The sequence below is a fragment of the Culex quinquefasciatus genome, chromosome 1 (assembly GCF_015732765.1).
Source record: "Culex quinquefasciatus strain JHB chromosome 1, VPISU_Cqui_1.0_pri_paternal, whole genome shotgun sequence".
In the NCBI taxonomy this organism is placed as follows: domain Eukaryota; kingdom Metazoa; phylum Arthropoda; class Insecta; order Diptera; family Culicidae; genus Culex; species Culex quinquefasciatus.
Window position 1 is genome coordinate 107718724 of NC_051861.1, and position 20574 is coordinate 107739297.

At 37.7% G+C, this 20574-nt stretch overlaps 1 protein-coding gene and 1 long non-coding RNA gene across 3 annotated transcripts in view; one reads left to right on the forward strand and one right to left on the reverse strand.

Annotated features, from left to right (window-relative positions):
* The window catches only part of LOC6041290 (serine/threonine-protein kinase tousled-like 2), a 212598-nt gene extending 195797 nt beyond the window's left edge, over positions 1 to 16801 (reverse strand). The window contains exons 1-2 of one of the 2 annotated variants that reach the window (XM_038248569.1): positions 15638 to 16801; positions 5786 to 5979 (exon numbers count right to left, since the gene is read on the reverse strand). In XM_038248569.1, the coding sequence (XP_038104497.1) occupies positions 5786 to 5954 (169 nt within the window). In that variant the 5' untranslated portion in view covers positions 5955 to 5979; positions 15638 to 16801. The remainder of the gene's footprint in view (positions 1 to 5785; positions 5980 to 15637) is intronic. The other variant, XM_038248571.1, reaches the window with a different exon arrangement.
* Positions 16802 to 17796: 995 nt separating this feature from the next.
* LOC119765218 lies at positions 17797 to 18238 on the forward strand. The gene is made up of 3 exons (XR_005276578.1): positions 17797 to 17902; positions 17968 to 18041; positions 18137 to 18238. It is a non-coding gene; the product is annotated as an uncharacterized LOC119765218 (long non-coding RNA).
* Positions 18239 to 20574: the final 2336 nt, after the last annotated feature.

The following is a 20574-nucleotide window of genomic DNA, read 5'->3' on the forward strand; positions in this document are numbered from 1 at the left end:
TCCGATTCGAAGAAATTCTTATCAGGATCAAATCTGAAGTTTCATTTGCTGAAACACAAAAGGTATGTAAGTGGGCATATAAAAAAAATACCTAAATTATTTAATTATCTAAATTGATGTTGTTGAAGGTATTGAAATGAAAATTTATCAATGGCCGATAGCTTTTGCCGAGCGATCCTGATTCGCATGAGAATCAAAATAGTCCAGCACTTTTCCATAATCAACAGTGTATTCAGCTGCAGCAGAAATGGTATATTCGGGATTGCGCCGTATTTTGGAAACCGCGTCCTAATTCTGGCCGGCAGTATTCGCCAATTAAGGTTCTGGATGTGTTTTGTCCAAAAGAAACCGCTCGATTATGGTTATCAGTATACTTACAGCATGATCTGTATGTTGAAGTCGATGAGAAGTTATTTTAAATTGTTTTTAAAAACTGTTTTTTTGTTTTTCACTAGTTTTAGGTGCAAATTCAAACCAAAACATCGATCTTTTTCGGTGATCCGCACAACATCTTTTCGTGATTTGACAGTTTGACTCGACAGTTGCAGTTTGATCAGGTGAGTACCCCTGTGACTGTGATTGTCGCGGTGTTGACAAATCAAAGCGGTGTTTAAGTGTGGATCACAATGATGCGTTGATCGCATCACGTTGCCCCATTTGGGGGAAAATACGAATTAAATAAAAACGGAACGCTATGGAGCCTCGCTATGGACTCATCCTGAGCTTGGTAGAGAAGTGTTCAAAAAACCTCATGAAGTAGTTTTCAACAAATTTTGAAAAGTTTGAAATGTTAGTTAACTATTATTATTAAAATAGTAAATAGTATTATTAAACACTCCCAAGGTTCATATTTCTCAATGAATATGTGTTCGAATCGGAAAACGGACTAAATCTTCAGTTTTATAGGCATTTTACTGCCGTTCTAGGCATAATTGTCCCATGTCAGTTTTGGACGAATTTAACTTTATGACATTTTTAAGTTTAGTTTGATGTGTACTTTAAGAAAAACACATAAAATCTGGTACTTTGTTCGCAAACTCATCAAAAACAACACCAAGTCTGTTTGTCCCATCGTTAAACTTCTACGCATGATTGTCCCACCAAGTATTTTCTAACACGGAATCATTAGTTTTACTAAGCATTATGTCTTGTTTACCAGTTGTATAGCAAGATAATCATAAATAAAGGTGATAAATTGCTAACTGGGGCGATTAGGGACACATAGGGCGAATAGGAACCCACGGGACAATTATGCGTAGAAACACAGAAATCGGTCGAAAAATTTCAATCGCGTTTTTCTCAGTTCCACTTTTCTGAACATGGGACAATTATGCGTAGAACGGCAGTTTAGGCATACCAAGGTTTTTAGAAAATGTGAATTTTTTTAATTATGCTGCAAAATTGGAATTGATGACAAACTTTTGATTGAATAAACTTCTAAAGAATTTTGATAAAATTTTAAACTTTTATGTACTTTTTGGTAACAATTTGACGTAACAAATTCAATTTACAAACTTTTAGGCTTAGGTTTGCAAGAAACACAGAGTCATAGTCACCTCGGTTTAAAAAAAAACTATTTAAAAAAAAACTATTTTTTAAGCACTGTTATTTGAGAAAAAAAAAATGATGAAACAAACATTGACATTGTGTGACCTACCGCAGACCCTACCCTTGGGCGTACCCCAGTACATGTTTTAAAATTTGTATTCTTGAGTCTTATCACAGAGTAACCCAGAGTTATCACTGTCACTTGTTTTTTTTTGTTTAACTTTGTGGTACGTTGCGGGTACATCGCCTGCTACCAGCAAACCTTATGGAGCCAAAGGGACCATCCACAAACCACGTGGACAATTTAAAAAAAAACTCAAACCCCCTTCGTGGACAATTGTCCATACAAAAAAACTTTTTGTATGGAGCGTGGACAATCGCCAAACCCCCTAAAGTGTCCACGTGGTTTATGGATGGTTTGACTTTTCTTCGGACTGGTCACTCTGGGTTACTCTGTGGTCCTACCATTTGATCCTATCAAAATAAATTCTGTTTGAAAAGATATTTTCTGTCACAAAAGAATGAAATGCTTCTCTCGATCAAAGATTGAAAAACTAGTAAACTTTAAGAATTTTATTGTTTCCATAAATTTTAAGATATTTTGATTTTGTTTAGCAGAAGGACATATTTTTTTAATTATTATTGATAAAACCATTTTTCAATAATATCAATACGAAAAAAAACAATATATTTAACAAAAAAAAACTTGAGCCCAGAAGTTCCCAAAGGTTTTGCTTGGCGGGCTAAATTTAAAGTTCAAAAACTAATTCTACGATTTTTCATTTCAGTGTTGTGAGCCTGAGTGTAATCGGCAAGAAAGACATTACAGACTTTTCTGGCTAATACAGACTTCCCGTAAATCAGAGTTGGCAACACTGAGATTCTCAGCCGCAGGGCCATAAACGTCAGTTGTCACAATCAAAAAATGAAATGTTTTGGTTTTTTTTTGTAGCGAGTTGTCAACTTTGATTTTTTTTTCTTTGGCTCGCCGCAGTTGGTTAACTTGGCCAACTTTGATTAAAAATGTTGAATGTTGTCAAATTTGTTTTTAAGTGCGTGCAAGAACATTGGATCGAGTTGAAATGTGGGAGTAGAATGGTAAGCTTAAGTCCCACAGGAAGACTCGTATACGCAGGAGCAATCGATCAAAGATGTGTTTCTTTTTATCCTACGCAGGACATCATTCACCCGAAGGATCTGCTGGAGAACTGCTAACTAAGCCGGACAAAGAACTAAAAGGGTAAGCAGCCGATCCGCCGGATGTGTGACCCGTTCTCGCTGAGGAAAACGGTCTTATCGTCGCGGGATTTCTTCCACTTGCTCAAGTCACACGGTTTCTTCTATTTTAGTCCGGTCCCTTGTCGAAGGAACGCTTGATTCTCGGGATTGTCGACAGTGGAACCGGTAAAAGGTGGCGGCAGCTCGGTAGAAGTCAGGTTAGCAAAATGTTCGTGCGAGTCGAGCCCATGTGTAGCAGATCTATTTGGGCCGTGTGGAGCGGAGGTTGGTCACAAGGCTGGGTAGTCGATTCTGCGAGCTGCTTGGAATACACGGGACTGCCAATTCGGAGATCTTGCTGCGGAGACAAGACTAGTTATAGTACGTATCCAGGTGAGTACATTCCGCATTGCTATAATCACACAAATCTTTTTTATCTTAGTCGCGTATGTGTTCTTTATACACACTTGTACAAAACCAAAACACGCGACTTCCGAAAAGTTATTCAGCCACGAAATGGCAATAATATTCAACTTTGAAACACTCCGTTGAATCTAAAACCCGATGAAATTATTCAAATGCTCGTACATTACTCGTACGAATCAAAACCGTTTGTACGAACGCCGAAATAGGCTAATACATTCTATGATGGAAATGCATGCTTTTATTTTAAACAAATAAGTTCATTTTACTCCGTTGAATTTGGAATTTGATGAAATTTCGTTCTTTTTATTTGTTTTTTGCAGTGCGTAATAGTTAAGTAATGTTTTTATTCAAATGAAAGTATTTTATTTGATTTGAAAGGAAACATAAGTTAACTGTTTAAAGCCATTGCAGGTCAAAAAAGCATTTGAAATTTACATCGAATTCTAAATTCAACGGAGCAAAAAAAATTTTGGGTTGGGTAAAATTACATCGATTTCATCGGAAATTTACAAGTTTCTGAGCGCCGTTTGTTCCGCACGATTACGACGGATGATACGTAAATTTACAATGAATTTGATGTAAATTAGCATCATTAATGACGTGCACTTTTGGTACATCATAAATGATGTAAATTTACCGGATTTTTTTTTCTGTGTGTGAATGAATTATCTGACACAAAAGTTCAAGAAGATGTACCCATTTCTAGATGTAAATGTTACCTCATTTATGATGTAACTCTTTGCACGTCATTAAATATTCAAATTTGCAGCAAATTATACATAAAAACATGATTCGAATCTCAAGTTTACATTGACTGAGTTTACATGTGATTCATTTTTTCCGTGTCGAGTAAATTCACATATTTTTTTCTTTGTAGTTAAAAAAAATTAAGTAATATTACATCATGAACGAGGTTTATAACACCCTTAAATTTTACACTTTCTAAATTTACATACTTTCTTACTTATTTTACAATATTTTTGCGCCTGATTTTTTAATCATTCTTATTACTGCTTTAGTCGGTTCAGAAAGGGTAGACAGCTAAAAAAGTAGTAATCCAGCTGCGTGTAAAAGTGCTGGGTGTAAAATAAATATTGCATTATTTTATGCAATTTTATGTAATTTTACGCCCTGAAATATGTAGCCCATCAGTATGGGAAACCTACTTGACCGAAATGTCAAGCTGATATATGCGTTTATCCTTCTAACTTTACATCGGCCTGATGGCCGAGTGGGCTAAGGTACCAGTCCTTACTGTTGGTGCTGGGTTTGAATCCCGTCGGTTGCAACTTTTTTTTGTGTTTGCAAAAATTGTACATGCAATGTGTAATATTAAGTGTTTATTTTGACGAAGGTGATGTGCATGCTTTTGCATGTGATTTTACCATCGGATTTTTTGCTGTGTAGGTTTGGAAGGTTGAATATATATTACCTCTTTTATGATGTAATTTTACCTCGATTTAGACTGAAAAAGTGACATTACACATTTTCAATGGTAAAATAACACTTTTTTCTGACATAAAACATGTACCCTTTCCCAGATGTAATATTACGGTATTACCATCATTTTTTTACTGAAAATAACAAGCCAGGGATCATCGACAAATTAAATGTTTGCGATAGTTTTGCCATTTTTTCAAATAACTTTTCAATAACAATTCTCTGTTTTTTTGTTTTAGTTCCGAATACTTAAACATAACAATGTATTCTGATTATTTTTTCAAATCAGAAGTTTAACGACAGATTTTGGCTCGCTAATTACAAAAAATGCTAAAATTGTGTTGAGATAACTATGAATTTCACACTATAGTACACAGCAAAAAATCCAATGGTAAAATCGCATGCACATCACCTTCGTCAAACACTGCATGTACAATTTTTGACAACACAAAAAAAAAGTTGCAACCGACGGGATTCAAACCCAGCACCAACAGTAAGGACTGACTGGCGCCTTAGCCCACTCGGCCACCAGGCCGATGTAAAGTTAGAAGGATAAACGCATATGTAAGCTTGACATTTCGGTCAAGTAGGTTTCCCATACTGATGGGCTACATATTTCAGGGTGTAAATTTACATAAAATTGCATAAAATAATGCAATATTTATTTTACACCCAGGCCTTTTACACGCAGCTGGATTACTACTTTTTTAGCTGGGTAAGAAACATTGTACTACTTGAATAAAATAATCAACATTTTAAATAGTAAGGCGGTGAGACATGTTTGCGTTTATGGTAAGTTATAATATGATATGATATCCAAAAAAATAACAATTTACTAACAAGCTTTATTAGCAGATTCAGTTATGCAAAAATCAATATTTGTTACGAGCATAAAGTTGAATCATAAATTTTGCTATTTTTTTTTTTGTTTTGAAAATAAGAACATAATAATGCGAAACAATTCTTCATTTTCCCCCAGAACAAACACTACCAGCGCAGCAATAACAGAACAGAACGAACGGAAGCCGGAACAATTTCAAACGAAATTTCGAAAAAATCGCAACCAAAAAGTGTGTGCCTAAACAGAAACCAAAAAAAAAAAAAAAGTTCGGCCACCAAGAACTCAAAAAAAAAGCTCTCTCTCTGGCCTCACCTCCTCCGCCTCCGGTCCGCACTCGACGTCTGTCACTCATTCCGGCCGAGCTGGCGGTGGTGGTGGCTCGGCGTCCGTTCGTCCTGCTGCCGGTTCTTTCGTCCGCACGACGACCTCGGCCCTCGACGGTGCTGCTCAACCCGGGTTCAGGCCATTCCGAGGCGTACATGCAAAACCCCGTCGTTTGTTTATTCCTGGAAATTTTTCGAAATTTTAACTCTCTATTGGCAGCTCAGGGTTAAGGAGGGCAAGATTTTCCCGTGGCAAATTGTGCGTTTTTCCGAACCACGCCGCGCGTTGAATCGTTAAACTATTTTTAAGCCGGGTCCGCGGTATGGGGCTAAAAATAAGCCATCGATTCATTCAGAGATTGTTGTTGTGTAGAAATTCCCCGACTCAATACTTGTGACTTGTGAGTAAGCTTTCTTTTCGCTTGCAAATTATTAGTGATGATGGCTAATGGTTTAACGATCTGATTGATGATCTCAGAAAACCATTTTAACCTTCCTACGGTATTGGGGCCCTTATCGGCCTTTTTGAAAATTAAATTTGACATAACTTTTGCTGTAGGCATTTTGACATAAGAGCAATTCTCTACGAAATCGGTCTTTTTTCTTCAATTTTAATTTTTGTATTTTTTAATCCGGCTGAAACTTTTTTGGTGCCTTCGGTATGCCCAAAGCCATTTTGCATCATTAGTTTGTCCATATAATTTTCCATACAAATTCGGCAGCTGTCCATACAAAAATGATGTATGAAAATTCAAAAATCTGTATCTTTTGAAGGAATTTTTGATCGATTTGGTGTCTTCGGCAAAGTTGTAGGTATGGATACGGACTACACTGGAAAAATAATACACGGTAAAAAAATTTGGTGATTTTTTATTTAACTTTTATCACTAAAACTTGATTTACAAAAACACTATTTTTAATTTTTTTTTTTTGATTTTTTAGAAGACATAAAATGCCAACTTTTCAGAAATTTCAGGTTGTGCAAAATTACTGACCGAGTTATGAATTTTTAATCAATACTGATTTTTCAAAAAAAAATTTTGGTCGTAAAATTTTTCAACTTCATTTTCGATGTAAAATCAAATTTGCAATCAAAAGTACTTTACTAAAATTTTGATAAAGTGCACCGTTTTCAAGTTATAGCCATATTTAAGTGACTTTTTGAAAATAGTCGCGGTTTTCATTTTTAAATTAGTGCACATGTTTGCCCAGTTTTGAAAAAATATTTTTGAAAAGCTGAGAAAATTCTCTATATTTTGCTTATTCGGACTATGTTGATACGACCTTTAGTTGCTGAGATATTGCAATGCAAAGGTTTAAAAACAGGAAAATTGATGTTTTCTAAGTTTCACCCAAACAACCCACCATTTTCTATCGTCAATATCTCAGCAACTAATGGTCCGATTTTCAATGTTAATATATGAAACAATTGTGAAATTTTCCGATCTTTTCGAAAAAATATTTTGGAATTTTCAAATCAAGACAAACATTTTAAAAGGGCGTAATATTGAATGTTTGGCCTTTGTGAAATGTTAGTCTTGATTTGAAAATTCCAAAAATATTTTTTCGAAGAGATCGGAAAATTTCACAAATGTTTCATATATTAACATTGAAAATCGGACCATTAGTTGCTGAGATATTGACGATAGAAAATGGTGGGTTGTTTGGGTGAAACTTAGAAAACATCAATTTTCCTGTTTTTAAACCTTTGCATTGCAATATCTCAGCAACTAAAGGTCGTATCAACAAAGTCCAAATAAGCAAAATATAGAGAATTTTCTCAGCTTTTCAAAAATATTTTTTCAAAACTGGGCAAACATGTGCACTAATTTAAAAATGAAAACTGCGACTATTTTCAAAAAGTCACTTAAATATGGCTATAACTTGAAAACGGTGCACTTTATCAAAATTTCAGTAAAGTACTTTTGATTGCAAATTTGATTTTACATCGAAAATGAAGTTGAAAATTTTACGACAAAATTTCGATTTTTGAAAAATCAGTATTGATTAAAAATTCATAACTCGGTCAGTGATTTTTGCACAACCTGGAAATTTCTGAAAAGTTGGCATTTTATGCCTTCTAAAACATATCAAAAATAAAAAAATTAAAAATAGTGTTTTTGTAAATCAAGTTTTAGTGATAAAAGTTAAATAAAAAATCACCAAATTTTACCGTGTATTATTTTTCCAGTGTAGTCCGTATCCATACCTACAACTTTGCCGAAGACACCAAATCGATCAAAAATTCCTTCAAAAGATACAGATTTTTGAATTTTCATACATCATTTTTGTATGGACAGCTGCCGAATTTGTATGGAAAATTATATGGACAAACTAATGATGCAAAATGGCTTCTTTGGGCATACCGAAGGCACCAAAAAAGTTTCAGTCGGATTAAAAAATACAAAAAAAATCGAATGACCGAAATCCTAGAGAACTGCTCATAAATTTATAGTATAAATAATAATTTCACAAAACAAATAATCCTCGGACGACCCCTAGGGGAGCGTCCAAAACTAAAATTACTTTAACTTTAAAGGTATTGGGGTTCTTTTCGACCCAAAACTTTAAAAAATCTTCAAAAATCCAGTTTTTTACCGATTCCGGTTCTTTTGGTCACATCATATCTTTCAATTTAATGAAGTTTGATATGTCGCATGATAGGATTTATTTCATATTCCGGAAGAGTCCCCAAGGGACCACCGGTAACCGGTTCCAGATTGACCAGAATGTATCAACGAACAACGGCATGACTGTATATTGACATATCTTTCAATTCCATGAAGTTTGATATGTCGGATGATAGGGTTTATCTCATGTTCCGGAAGTGTCCCAAGGAGACCACCGATAACCGGTTCCAGATTGGTCAGAATGCGTGAGCAAACAACGGAATAACCGTAGATTGACATATCTTTCAATTTGATGAAGTTTGATATGTCGGATGATAGGATTAATTTCATATTCCGGAAGTGTCTCCAAGGGACCACTGGTAACCGGTTCCAGAATGACCAGGATGGGTCAGCGAACAACGGCATGACTGTCGATTGACATATCTTTCAATTTCATGAAGTTTGATATGTCGGATGATAGAGTTTATCTCATATTCCGGAAGTGTCCCCAAGGGGCCACCGGTAACCGGTTCCAGATTGGTCAGAATGCGTGAGCAAACAACGGCATAACCGTAGATTGACATAACTTTCAATTTCATGAAGTTTGATATGTCGGATGATAGAGTTTATCTCATGTTCCGGAAGTGTCCCCAAGGGACCACCGGAAACCGGTTCCAGATTGGTCAGATTGCGTGAGCAAACAACGGAATAACCGTAGATTGACATATCTTTCAATTTGATGAAGTTTGATATGTCGGATGATAGGATTAATTTCATATTCCGGAAGTGTCCCCCAGGGACCACCAGTAACCGTTTCCTGTTTGGCCAGAATGGATCAGCAAACAACGGCATGACCGTAGATTGACATATCTATCAATTTCATGAAGTTTGATATGTCGGATGATAGGGTTTATCTCATTTTCCGGAAGTGTCCCCAAGGGGCCACCGGTAACCGGTTCCAGATTGGTCAGAATGCGTGAGCAAACAACGGCATAACCGTAGATTGACATAACTTTCAATTTCATGAAGTTTGATATGTCGGATGATAGAGTTTATCTCATGTTCCGGAAGTGTCCCCAAGGGACCACCGGAAACCGGTTCCAGATTGGTCAGATTGCGTGAGCAAACAACGGAATAACTGTAGATTGACATATCTTTCAATTTGATGAAGTTTGATATGTCGGATGATAGGATTAATTTCATATTCCGGAAGTGTCCCCCAGGGACCACCAGTAACCGTTTCCTGTTTGGCCAGAATGGATCAGCAAACAACGGCATGACCGTAGATTGACATATCTATCAATTTCATGAAGTTTGATATGTCGGATGATAGGGTTTATCTCATTTTCCGGAAGTGTCCCCAAAGGGTCACCGGTAACCGGTTTCAGATTGGCCAGAATGGATCAACAAACAACGGCATGACTGTCGATTGACATATCTTTCAATTCCATGAAGTTTGATATGTCGGATGATAGGGTTTATCTCATATTCCGGAAGTGTCCCCAAGGGGCCACTGGTAACCGGTTCCAGAATGACCAGGAGGGTCAGCGAACAACGGCATAACTGTCGATTGACATATCTTTCAATTCCATGAAGTTTGATGTATCGGATGATAGGGTTTATCTCATGTTCCGGAAGTGTCCCAAGGGGTCACCGGAAACCGGTTCCAGATTGGCCAGAATGTATCAGCGAACAACGGCATGACCGTCGATTGACATATCTTTCAATTCCATGAAGTTTGATATGTCGGATGATAGGATTTATTTCATATTCCCGAAGTGTCCCCAAGGGGCCACTGGTAACCGGTTCCAGAATGACCAGGATGGGTCAGCGAACAACGGCATGACTGTCGATTGACATATCTTTCAATTCCATGAAGTTTGATGTGTCGGATGATAGGGTTTATCTCATGTTCCGGAAGTGTCCCCAAGGGGTCACCGGAAACCGGTTCCAGATTGGCCAGAATGTATCAGCGAACAACGGCATGACCGTCGATTGACATATCTTTCAATTCCATGAAGTTTGATATGTCGGATGATAGGATTTATTTCATATTCCCGAAGTGTCCCCAAGGGGCCACTGGTAACCGGTTCCAGAATGACCAGGATGGGTCACCGATCAACGGCATGACTGTCGATTGACATATCTTTCAATTCCATGAAGTTTGATGTATCGGATGATAGGGTTTATCTCATGTTCCGGAAGTGTCCCAAGGGGTCACCGGAAACCGGTTCCAGATTGGTCAGAATGCGTGAGCAAACAACGGCATAACCGTAGATTGACATAACTTTCAATTTCATGAAGTTTGATAAGTCGGATGATAGGGTTTATCTCATGTTCCGGAAGTGTCCCCAAGGGACCACCGGAAACCGGTTCCAGATTGGTCAGATTGCGTGAGCAAACAACGGAATAACCGTAGATTGACATATCTTTCAATTTGATGAAGTTTGATATGTCGGATGATAGGATTAATTTCATATTCCGGAAGTGTCCCCCAGGGACCACCAGTAACCGTTTCCTGTTTGGCCAGAATGGATCAGCAAACAACGGCATGACCGTAGATTGACATATCTATCAATTTCATGAAGTTTGATATGTCGGATGATAGGGTTTATCTCATTTTCCGGAAGTGTCCCCAAGGGGCCACCGGTAACCGGTTCCAGATTGGTCAGAATGCGTGAGCAAACAACGGCATAACCGTAGATTGACATAACTTTCAATTTCATGAAGTTTGATATGTCGGATGATAGAGTTTATCTCATGTTCCGGAAGTGTCCCCAAGGGACCACCGGAAACCGGTTCCAGATTGGTCAGATTGCGTGAGCAAACAACGGAATAACTGTAGATTGACATATCTTTCAATTTGATGAAGTTTGATATGTCGGATGATAGGATTAATTTCATATTCCGGAAGTGTCCCCCAGGGACCACCAGTAACCGTTTCCTGTTTGGCCAGAATGGATCAGCAAACAACGGCATGACCGTAGATTGACATATCTATCAATTTCATGAAGTTTGATATGTCGGATGATAGGGTTTATCTCATTTTCCGGAAGTGTCCCCAAAGGGTCACCGGTAACCGGTTTCAGATTGGCCAGAATGGATCAACAAACAACGGCATGACTGTCGATTGACATATCTTTCAATTCCATGAAGTTTGATATGTCGGATGATAGGGTTTATCTCATATTCCGGAAGTGTCCCCAAGGGGCCACTGGTAACCGGTTCCAGAATGACCAGGAGGGTCAGCGAACAACGGCATAACTGTCGATTGACATATCTTTCAATTCCATGAAGTTTGATGTATCGGATGATAGGGTTTATCTCATGTTCCGGAAGTGTCCCCAAGGGGTCACCGGAAACCGGTTCCAGATTGGCCAGAATGTATCAGCGAACAACGGCATGACCGTCGATTGACATATCTTTCAATTCCATGAAGTTTGATATGTCGGATGATAGGATTTATTTCATATTCCCGAAGTGTCCCCAAGGGGCCACTGGTAACCGGTTCCAGAATGACCAGGATGGGTCAGCGAACAACGGCATGACTGTCGATTGACATATCTTTCAATTCCATGAAGTTTGATGTGTCGGATGATAGGGTTTATCTCATGTTCCGGAAGTGTCCCCAAGGGGTCACCGGAAACCGGTTCCAGATTGGCCAGAATGTATCAGCGAACAACGGCATGACCGTCGATTGACATATCTTTCAATTCCATGAAGTTTGATATGTCGGATGATAGGATTTATTTCATATTCCCGAAGTGTCCCCAAGGGGCCACTGGTAACCGGTTCCAGAATGACCAGGATGGGTCAGCGAACAACGGCATAACTGTCGATTGACATATCTTTCAATTCCATGAAGTTTGATGTATCGGATGATAGGGTTTATCTCATGTTCCGGAAGTGTCCCCAAGGGGTCACCGGAAACCGGTTCCAGATTGGCCAGAATGTATCAGCGAACAACGGCATGACCGTCGATTGACATATCTTTCAATTCCATGAAGTTTGATATGTCGGATGATAGGATTTATTTCATATTCCCGAAGTGTCCCCAAGGGGCCACTGGTAACCGGTTCCAGAATGACCAGGATGGGTCAGCGAACAACGGCATGACTGTCGATTGACATATCTTTCAATTCCATGAAGTTTGATGTATCGGATGATAGGGTTTATCTCATGTTCCGGAAGTGTCCCAAGGGGTCACCGGAAACCGGTTCCAGATTGGCCAGAATGTATCAGCGAACAACGGCATGACCGTCGATTGACATATCTTTCAATTCCATGAAGTTTGATATGTCGGATGATAGGATTTATTTCATATTCCCGAAGTGTCCCCAAGGGGCCACTGGTAACCGGTTCCAGAATGACCAGGATGGGTCACCGATCAACGGCATGACTGTCGATTGACATATCTTTCAATTCCATGAAGTTTGATGTATCGGATGATAGGGTTTATCTCATGTTCCGGAAGTGTCCCAAGGGGTCACCGGAAACCGGTTCCAGATTGGTCAGAATGCGTGAGCAAACAACGGCATAACCGTAGATTGACATAACTTTCAATTTCATGAAGTTTGATAAGTCGGATGATAGGGTTTATCTCATGTTTCGGAAGTGTCCCCAAGGGGTCACCGGAAACCGGTTCCAGATTGGTCAGAATGCGTGAGCAAACAACGGCATTATCGAAGATGGACATATCTTTCAATTTCATAAAGTTTGATATGCAACATGATGGGTTTTCAACAAAAAAAATCAAGTTGGCCGTTCATAGGGTACCCGGGAACCGATTCCAGGTTACCCGGAAGTGGTCACTAACACTCCAGAGTGGTTGTGGCAATCGTATATTGTGTTTTTAAGTTTAATGGATAAATTTTAACTATTGAAACATGAACACCTGGGCCTGATATTAATATTTGTGGTCAAAGTATCCTGATTAGTCAAACCATCCTGATTGGTTGAAATTTGCCGGAGATACAGGTCGTCAAAGTTGGGGTCTCGAAAAGGGTCTTTTTCGGTTGTAGTCGATTCCCGGTGACCACAGTGACCAAATCCGGTTTTCCAAATCGGTTTCGGAAAGGGGACGACCTAACGACCTTTCAATTGAGACAAAAAGAACAGGAATCGGTCAAAACTGGATTTTTGACGATTTTTCAAAGTTTGGGGTCGAAAAGGAGCCCAATGGAACATTTTTTTCTCAATAGTCCTCAACAATATTTACAACTTTGCCGAAGACACTAAATTGATCACAAAATTCACTCAAAAGTTACAGCTATTGAAATATGAACGTACCATTTTTGTATGGACAGCTGCCAAAATTGTATGGAGGCTTGGATGAGAAGGCCCCCACAAAGTTTAAGCTAAATAAAAAAATACAAAAAATAAAAATGGTCGAAATCGGCCGATTTCGTAGAGAATTACTCACGTGCATTTTTTTTTTTTTTTTTTTTTCAAAAAGATTATCGGATTTTCCGCAATAATCTTAAATTTTCGACTCCCCCGATTTTTTTCTGCGGATTTCCACGAATTTCTGGAATTATTCCCCCCTATTAAAAAGTTTTGTAATCCATTTCAACCCCAAAATTTGAAGGAAAAAAAATCACAAAAAATCCACTTTCTGACAAAATTTTCACCAAATTTTGAACCCAACCGAAAAAATCAGATTAGTCACTGTGGCAACCTGCTGGAACCTGCTACGACCGAAAAAGAGACTCTTTGTGTGACCCCAAACTTTGACGACTTGTGTCTCCGCAAAATGTGAACCGATCAGGTTGCTTCTTCGACAGGTATTTGGCTATAATTTGTCTAAAAAATTTAATATTAGGGTCAGTAACGTCATGATTCGAAATCCGGACACTTAGTACCATATTATTTTTGTTATAGCTGACAAAAAATCATGTAATGAGTTGGAAATGTAGAAATATCATCAGGATTTAGTATAAACAGTCAGTTTTAAGAGAATGCATGCAAAATATGTCTTTTCTAACAATTTTTCATCAGAATTTGAAAATTTCAAATGACTTGTTGTGCTTCGAATCCCGGACACTGTTAAAAGCTGATTCGAAATCCGGACACTTTTGCTTCGAATTCCGGACACTCGATTTTGTTTATGAATCTCACAAATTTGGACTGAAATGTTAGTGAATGGCATTCTTTAGGTCACAAATAAGCTGTTAACATCAAAACAATCGATAGTTTATTTAAAAATTTGCTAGAATTTAAGGAAATCAAAAACATAAATTTCTGCTTTGCCTTCCCAGTGCTTCGGACGCCTATGAAATATTTCCGTTGAAATGTTTCGCATTTTTGGTAAACTTATAATTTTATTTTATTTAATTGTTTTGGCATTAACTACAGCGTTCAAACAAACTTTAAATGAAAGTTGATGTTAGAATTCATCAAATAACACAGTTTTGACATTCATAATGCGAACTTATATCCAAATAATTGATAAAACAAGTTGAAGTGTCCGGGTTTCGAAGCGTCCGGGAATTCGAATCATGACGTTACCAGGAGACCTTCCGGTTCCGAAAATCCGGAACGCTCGTAAAGTTTCTTTTTTAAGAGTTTTTCATGTTAAACGATACTTTTATTGAAATTGTGGGACAAAATTCAATTTAAAAAACACATCATGATAGCTGAGATCACTTCGAAATTTAATTGGCCAGTTCCGGTTAACTCGGAACTGGTTCCCGAATACCCGGAGAACTGCCAACTTGACTAATTTGACGAAACCCCATCATGTGACATATCAAACTTCCTGAAATTGAAAGGTATGACAATCTGCGGTCATGTCGTTGTTTTGTGGCCCATCTTGGCCACTCCGGAACCGGTTACCGGTGGCCCCTAAGGAAACAATTCCGGAATATGCAAGAAACCCTATCGTCCGACATGTCAAACTTCATGAAATTGAAAGATTTGTCAATCAACAATATATGTAATGTTGTAATGTTCCATGCTTGATGTTCTGGGTCGTTCAAAAGCTCCTAAAAAGAAATCTTGGAGTCTACCGCCACAACAACACGATTCTACAAAGATTTCGATCGTGGTTTATATTCAGTGATGTTACTTGGACCCTTTAGAAACACCATGGAATGTTTGGACCATTTTTGAGATGTTCTGGGACCTTCAAAGTGTCCTGGAATACAGAACATGAAGTCTACCACCGTAACAACATGATTCTACGAAGATTTCAGCGGAGGTTCGCATTCAGCAATATCCCTAAATTCACTCACCTCGCCCCGCATGAAGTACCAATGTTTCACGATTCCTAAAAGATTGACCTTCCGCAACGGCACCGCATTCACCACAATCTTCCGCGGCACCACTTTTCAACACAAAACACTCCGGTTATCGTTTTCCTTCAAGATTCCCAACCTTTGCTGGGGACTCTCTAACCTCTTCCTTATCACCTTTTCAGCACTGTTTTTTTCTGTTGTTCAACTTTATGTTCACACACAAATTACCAACTTCTCCTCGTTTCTTTTTGTTTCGTCTTTGAAGGATGCGCAAACTTTTCGCCGTAAATATGGCTGCCAATTATCTTACGCGCAGTGAACACGGCGACTACACTAATCAGCCCCCGATTGATTGCAGATTAATCCGTCCGATGGCCATCTTGCGGATCTCCCGGGCGGGGGGTTCCGGCTTTTTCGCTGGGTTGCGCGACTTGGTCTCGCCGCTCGTCCGGGTTGAACCCTCCGTACCTCCGCGCGAAGCGATTCTGGCTCTACAAAGTGGCCATTTGGTGTAAATCAGAGTGCGCGATTTGCACTGAATTTAGTCTGATGATGGTACTCAATTGAAATTAATTCCCCGTTTAGTGGCAGCGATTATTTACACACACTTGACACTTGCCCCGATCCGAATCGGTCCAAATCCCGCGGGGTAAACAAACCGATTTTCCGCGTAATTCCAGGGGAATTTTCCACCGCACTATTTTCCACGCACAAATTTGCGAAACAATCTTCCAAATCACCAATCAACTCGCAAAAAAAAAAATCTAATCTTTTCCACCGCAGACACAGTGCCAAAGGCGCAGTCAGTGTGAAATGTTGTGTTTTCTTGTTTCGGAATTATTCGCTTCCTCTTCCTTCCTTCGTGCGCTCTGTTGTTGATGTTTTTGACAGTTCTCCCTTCGGTTCGCGCGCTCTCACCAACACACACACACAGGCACCAAAAAAAATCCTTGCCAATTTCACCGGAAACCGTTGCGAACCGTGCCGGTTCGGTCGGAAACGCGAACCACCGCACCGGGGGACACTTCCGGCGCGTAGACGGCAGTGCTCCGACGTGGTTTGAAGCGGAAAAGTGCACTTTTCGTACGATTTTTTTTTGTCGCAAAAACGTTCGACAGAAGAATCCGAACCGCGAACACCTTCGTGACAGGCACACGCACACTGCTGGTACGTTCGTTTGATGGCTAGTTCCGCACCGGGTGCCGCACTCAGAGCTGTCAAAGTGTTTCTTTGAAGAGACTCGCGCTAGTTCCGCACGAGTTTCGCCGCCTTCTTCACTGTAAAGGCTAGTAAGCTGATCGTAAGGAAAAGGGTCAAGAAATGGCTTTACGAACAGCAGAACAAAGGAGAAGGAGCGATTTCTTGGGGCTTTTCTTCACCCTCTCTGGCTTTCTCTAGCTGCCGCTGCTGCCCATTTGATTTTTTTCTTGACCGGTTCCTTCCGAATTGGAATAACCGCCAAAACGCCACGGGGCATATGATTGAATGAAGTTTTTGTCAAAACCTTAGTTTTCTTATATTTTTTGGAAAGTACAAAATAAGGCTTAGGGTTCGTTTTAAGGCTCATTTTATCAAAATGCTATTTTTCCTAGATCAGTAGTGTCCCTATCAATGACTTGCATCTATTATACAGTATGATTTAATTTATGGCTATTTTTGTTGAGAGCTTTTAAAACATTTTGTTCAGGTGGGGCAAGTGTACCATTAGGGTATGGTTGTATCGAAAAAAATTAAATTGTCCAAATTTAGTGAGCACAGCACTTTTTCAGTTTCTTTTGGGGCCCTAAACAACTTCTCAAAGTTTGGGACCGATTGGTTTAGTCCTTACTTTGCGCAAAGCGATTCAATTTTCCATACAAATTTGTATGGGGAAAACCATTTTTTTGGATTTTGATATTTATCAAATCCACGTTTCATGCTATATCAAACCCGTACTCATATTCGGATGCTCTGGAATGTCCTCTTCAACTTTCCCGAAGAGAGTATGGTGCTAGCTTACCCCTAAAAAAGATACAGCGTGTTCAAAACTCGTCTAAAACGTGTTTTTTGCTCGAAAATCACGTTTTAGACGAGTTTTGAGGACACTATATCTTCTTTCAGGAGCAAGTTAGCACCATACTCTCTTCGGCAAAGTTGTAGAGCACATTCTAGAACATCCGAAACGTGGATTTGATAAATATCAAAATAAAAAAAAAGGTTTTCCCCATACAAATTTATATGGATTGGATTTTTTCGTGCTGATTTGCCGGATTCGGCCAGTCCGTAAGTATTTATTAAGTTTTGTATCGGATCTAAGTATAATGTATTTATCTTTCCATACCAATCAGGGACGGTCGCGAATCAATCTAGGAAAAAAAAGGTCCAGATCCGGGAAACGTTCCGGCTTTTCTGGTAGTTTCAGGTAAAAATGAATTCTTTGCTTTTTCATTTTTTTTAGGAACAACCGAATAAATAAGTTGATTGACAAGTGATAAATATTTTAAATTTTATTTTCAGTATATTCCCAAAATGATCCCACGGTGACGACAGCCAAGGATTTTCCAGGGTTCCCCAGGGAGCTGCTAGAAAATAGGGTTTAATACGAGGATAAAGCAAGGGGTTGGAAACTCTTAGATCTATAATTATTTTGTTAACCAGTATATCAAAATATATGTTAGTATACTTATTATTTCCTTCCAATCGCCAGTATACTTACCAATATACTGAGAGTATCTTAATATACTAACAGTGTATTGCTGTTCGGTAAGTATACTAACAAGTATACTGGAATATCGTTAGTATACTCAGTATTCTTAAGTAATATTAGAGTTTCCAGCCCAAAGTAGTGATTGACCGAGTCGAATTTCATGATTGTAAGTTTGAGTAGTATCTCGTAATAAATGAAAAATATACAAACTAAGAAACAATTTTGCGTTTTAATAAAAGAAAAAAGAAGAAGAAAACAAAAAAAATACCAGAAAAGCAATTTGATAAAATGGATTCTTCTTTTGATAAACACGTTTGTTGAACCACCACTCATGATTGTTGTTAGAGTAAAAATGTCACGTTCGGGCATTGACAAACATGATTATTAGAACCACCAAATTTTTTAGGTTGAATTTGACAAACATGTTTACTGGCCCTTAGATGACAATCTTGTTTGTGGGATGCACCCAACATTTTGCTAGGTTTACAATCGGATTTTTCTGCGTGTTTAGGGCCCCAAAAGGAACTGAAAAAGTGCTGTGCTGGAAAATCGATTTTGATATTACACCCTAGTGTAGGATATGGATTTTTAGTATGGAAAAATTACGAATTGCTGTAACAACATATTTTAGGCTGGTACAAATATTTTTAAAAGTTTTTGTCACCCCCCCCCCCCCCTTCAAAATTGGCCCGAAAAATCAGGGGGCAAAAAAAATATTTTTACAATAAACTTAAAAATTTCAATGAAAATTCAAGTGCAACCAGCTGAAATTAAATTAAAATACATTCTTCTGCGTTTTAAATCATTTTTAGCATGTTTGGGTTTATTAAAAAATCTTAAGATTTTTGAAAATTTTCGATGCAAAATCTTTTTTTTCGATACAATTTTTGTTTTTGTCAGATCTTAGATTTTTTGAAAACTAATGATTGCAAATCAACTGAACTAGTGTAAAATGCATTTTAAAACACTTTTTTTCATTTAAATGTTAAGACTATGGCTTGTTATTTAAATTTTTATATTTTTTTATTTTTTTTGCCCCCCCCCCCCTTGACCTCGGCTAGGGCCGAGGGACAAAAACTTTTTTAAATATTTGCATCGGCCTTATTGAAAAAAAAAATACATAAAAGTACTGAAACTTAAACTTAACTGATAAGGCTGATACAAATATTTTTAAAAGTTTTTGTCACCCCCCCCCCCTTCAAAATTGGCCCGAAAAATCAGGGGGCAAAAAAAATATTTTTACAATAAACTTCAAAATTTCAATGAAAATTCAAGTGCAACCAGCTGAAATCAAATTTAAATACATTCTTCTGCGTTTATAATCATTTTTAGCATGTTTGGGTTTATTAAAAAATGTTAAGATTTTTTGAAAATTTCCGATGTAAAATCTCTTTTTTCGATACAATTTTTGTTTTTGTCAGATCTTAGATTTTTTGAAAACTAATGATTGCAAAACAACTGAACTAGTGTAAAATGCATATTAAAACACTTTTTTCATTTAAATGTGAAGACTATGGCTTGTTATTTAAATTTTTATATTTTTTTATTTTTTTGCCCCCCCCCCTTGACCTTGTCCCTTGGCCAGGGCCAAGGGACAAAAACTTTTTTAAATATTTGCATCGGCCTAAACAGTTAATAAAAAAAATTTTCCACACAAAATAAAGTGATATTATGAAAATTTACTCTTTATCATCTAAGTAATTATTTTTTTCCTAAAAACGATCAAATTTATAGTAAAATATTATTATTTAATCTAAAAACGAAAGAAACGTTTCAAATACATTCTAATCTGATGCATCTTAGTGATAACAGTTCAATTGTTAGCAAATTAACATGTTGTTTATTACATTGTTTATCTTGCTCCAACGGGTTGTTCGTCTTATCCCACTAGTTGAGTAGAACGTACGGAAAATCAATAATTTCAAAATCAATTTTTTATAGTACAAAACAGGATTTTTTAGAAATATTTTATTGAAAAAAAAATACATTAAAGTACTTAAAAACTGATAAGGCTGGTACAAATATTTTTAAAAGTGATTCCCTGCATCAATCTTAATGAAACTGGTTGCAAAAGACAAGAAAATTTTTTTGCTTTAAAATAATGAACATAAATTTTTGGGCGCGCAAAAATTTGTGAACTTTTTCTTTAAAAAACATGTTTTGGAACACGAAAAAAATAATTTCCCTGTATATATCAAGGAAATAAACAGTTATATAGTTGACAACAGATGTGTTAACGTATATTCAA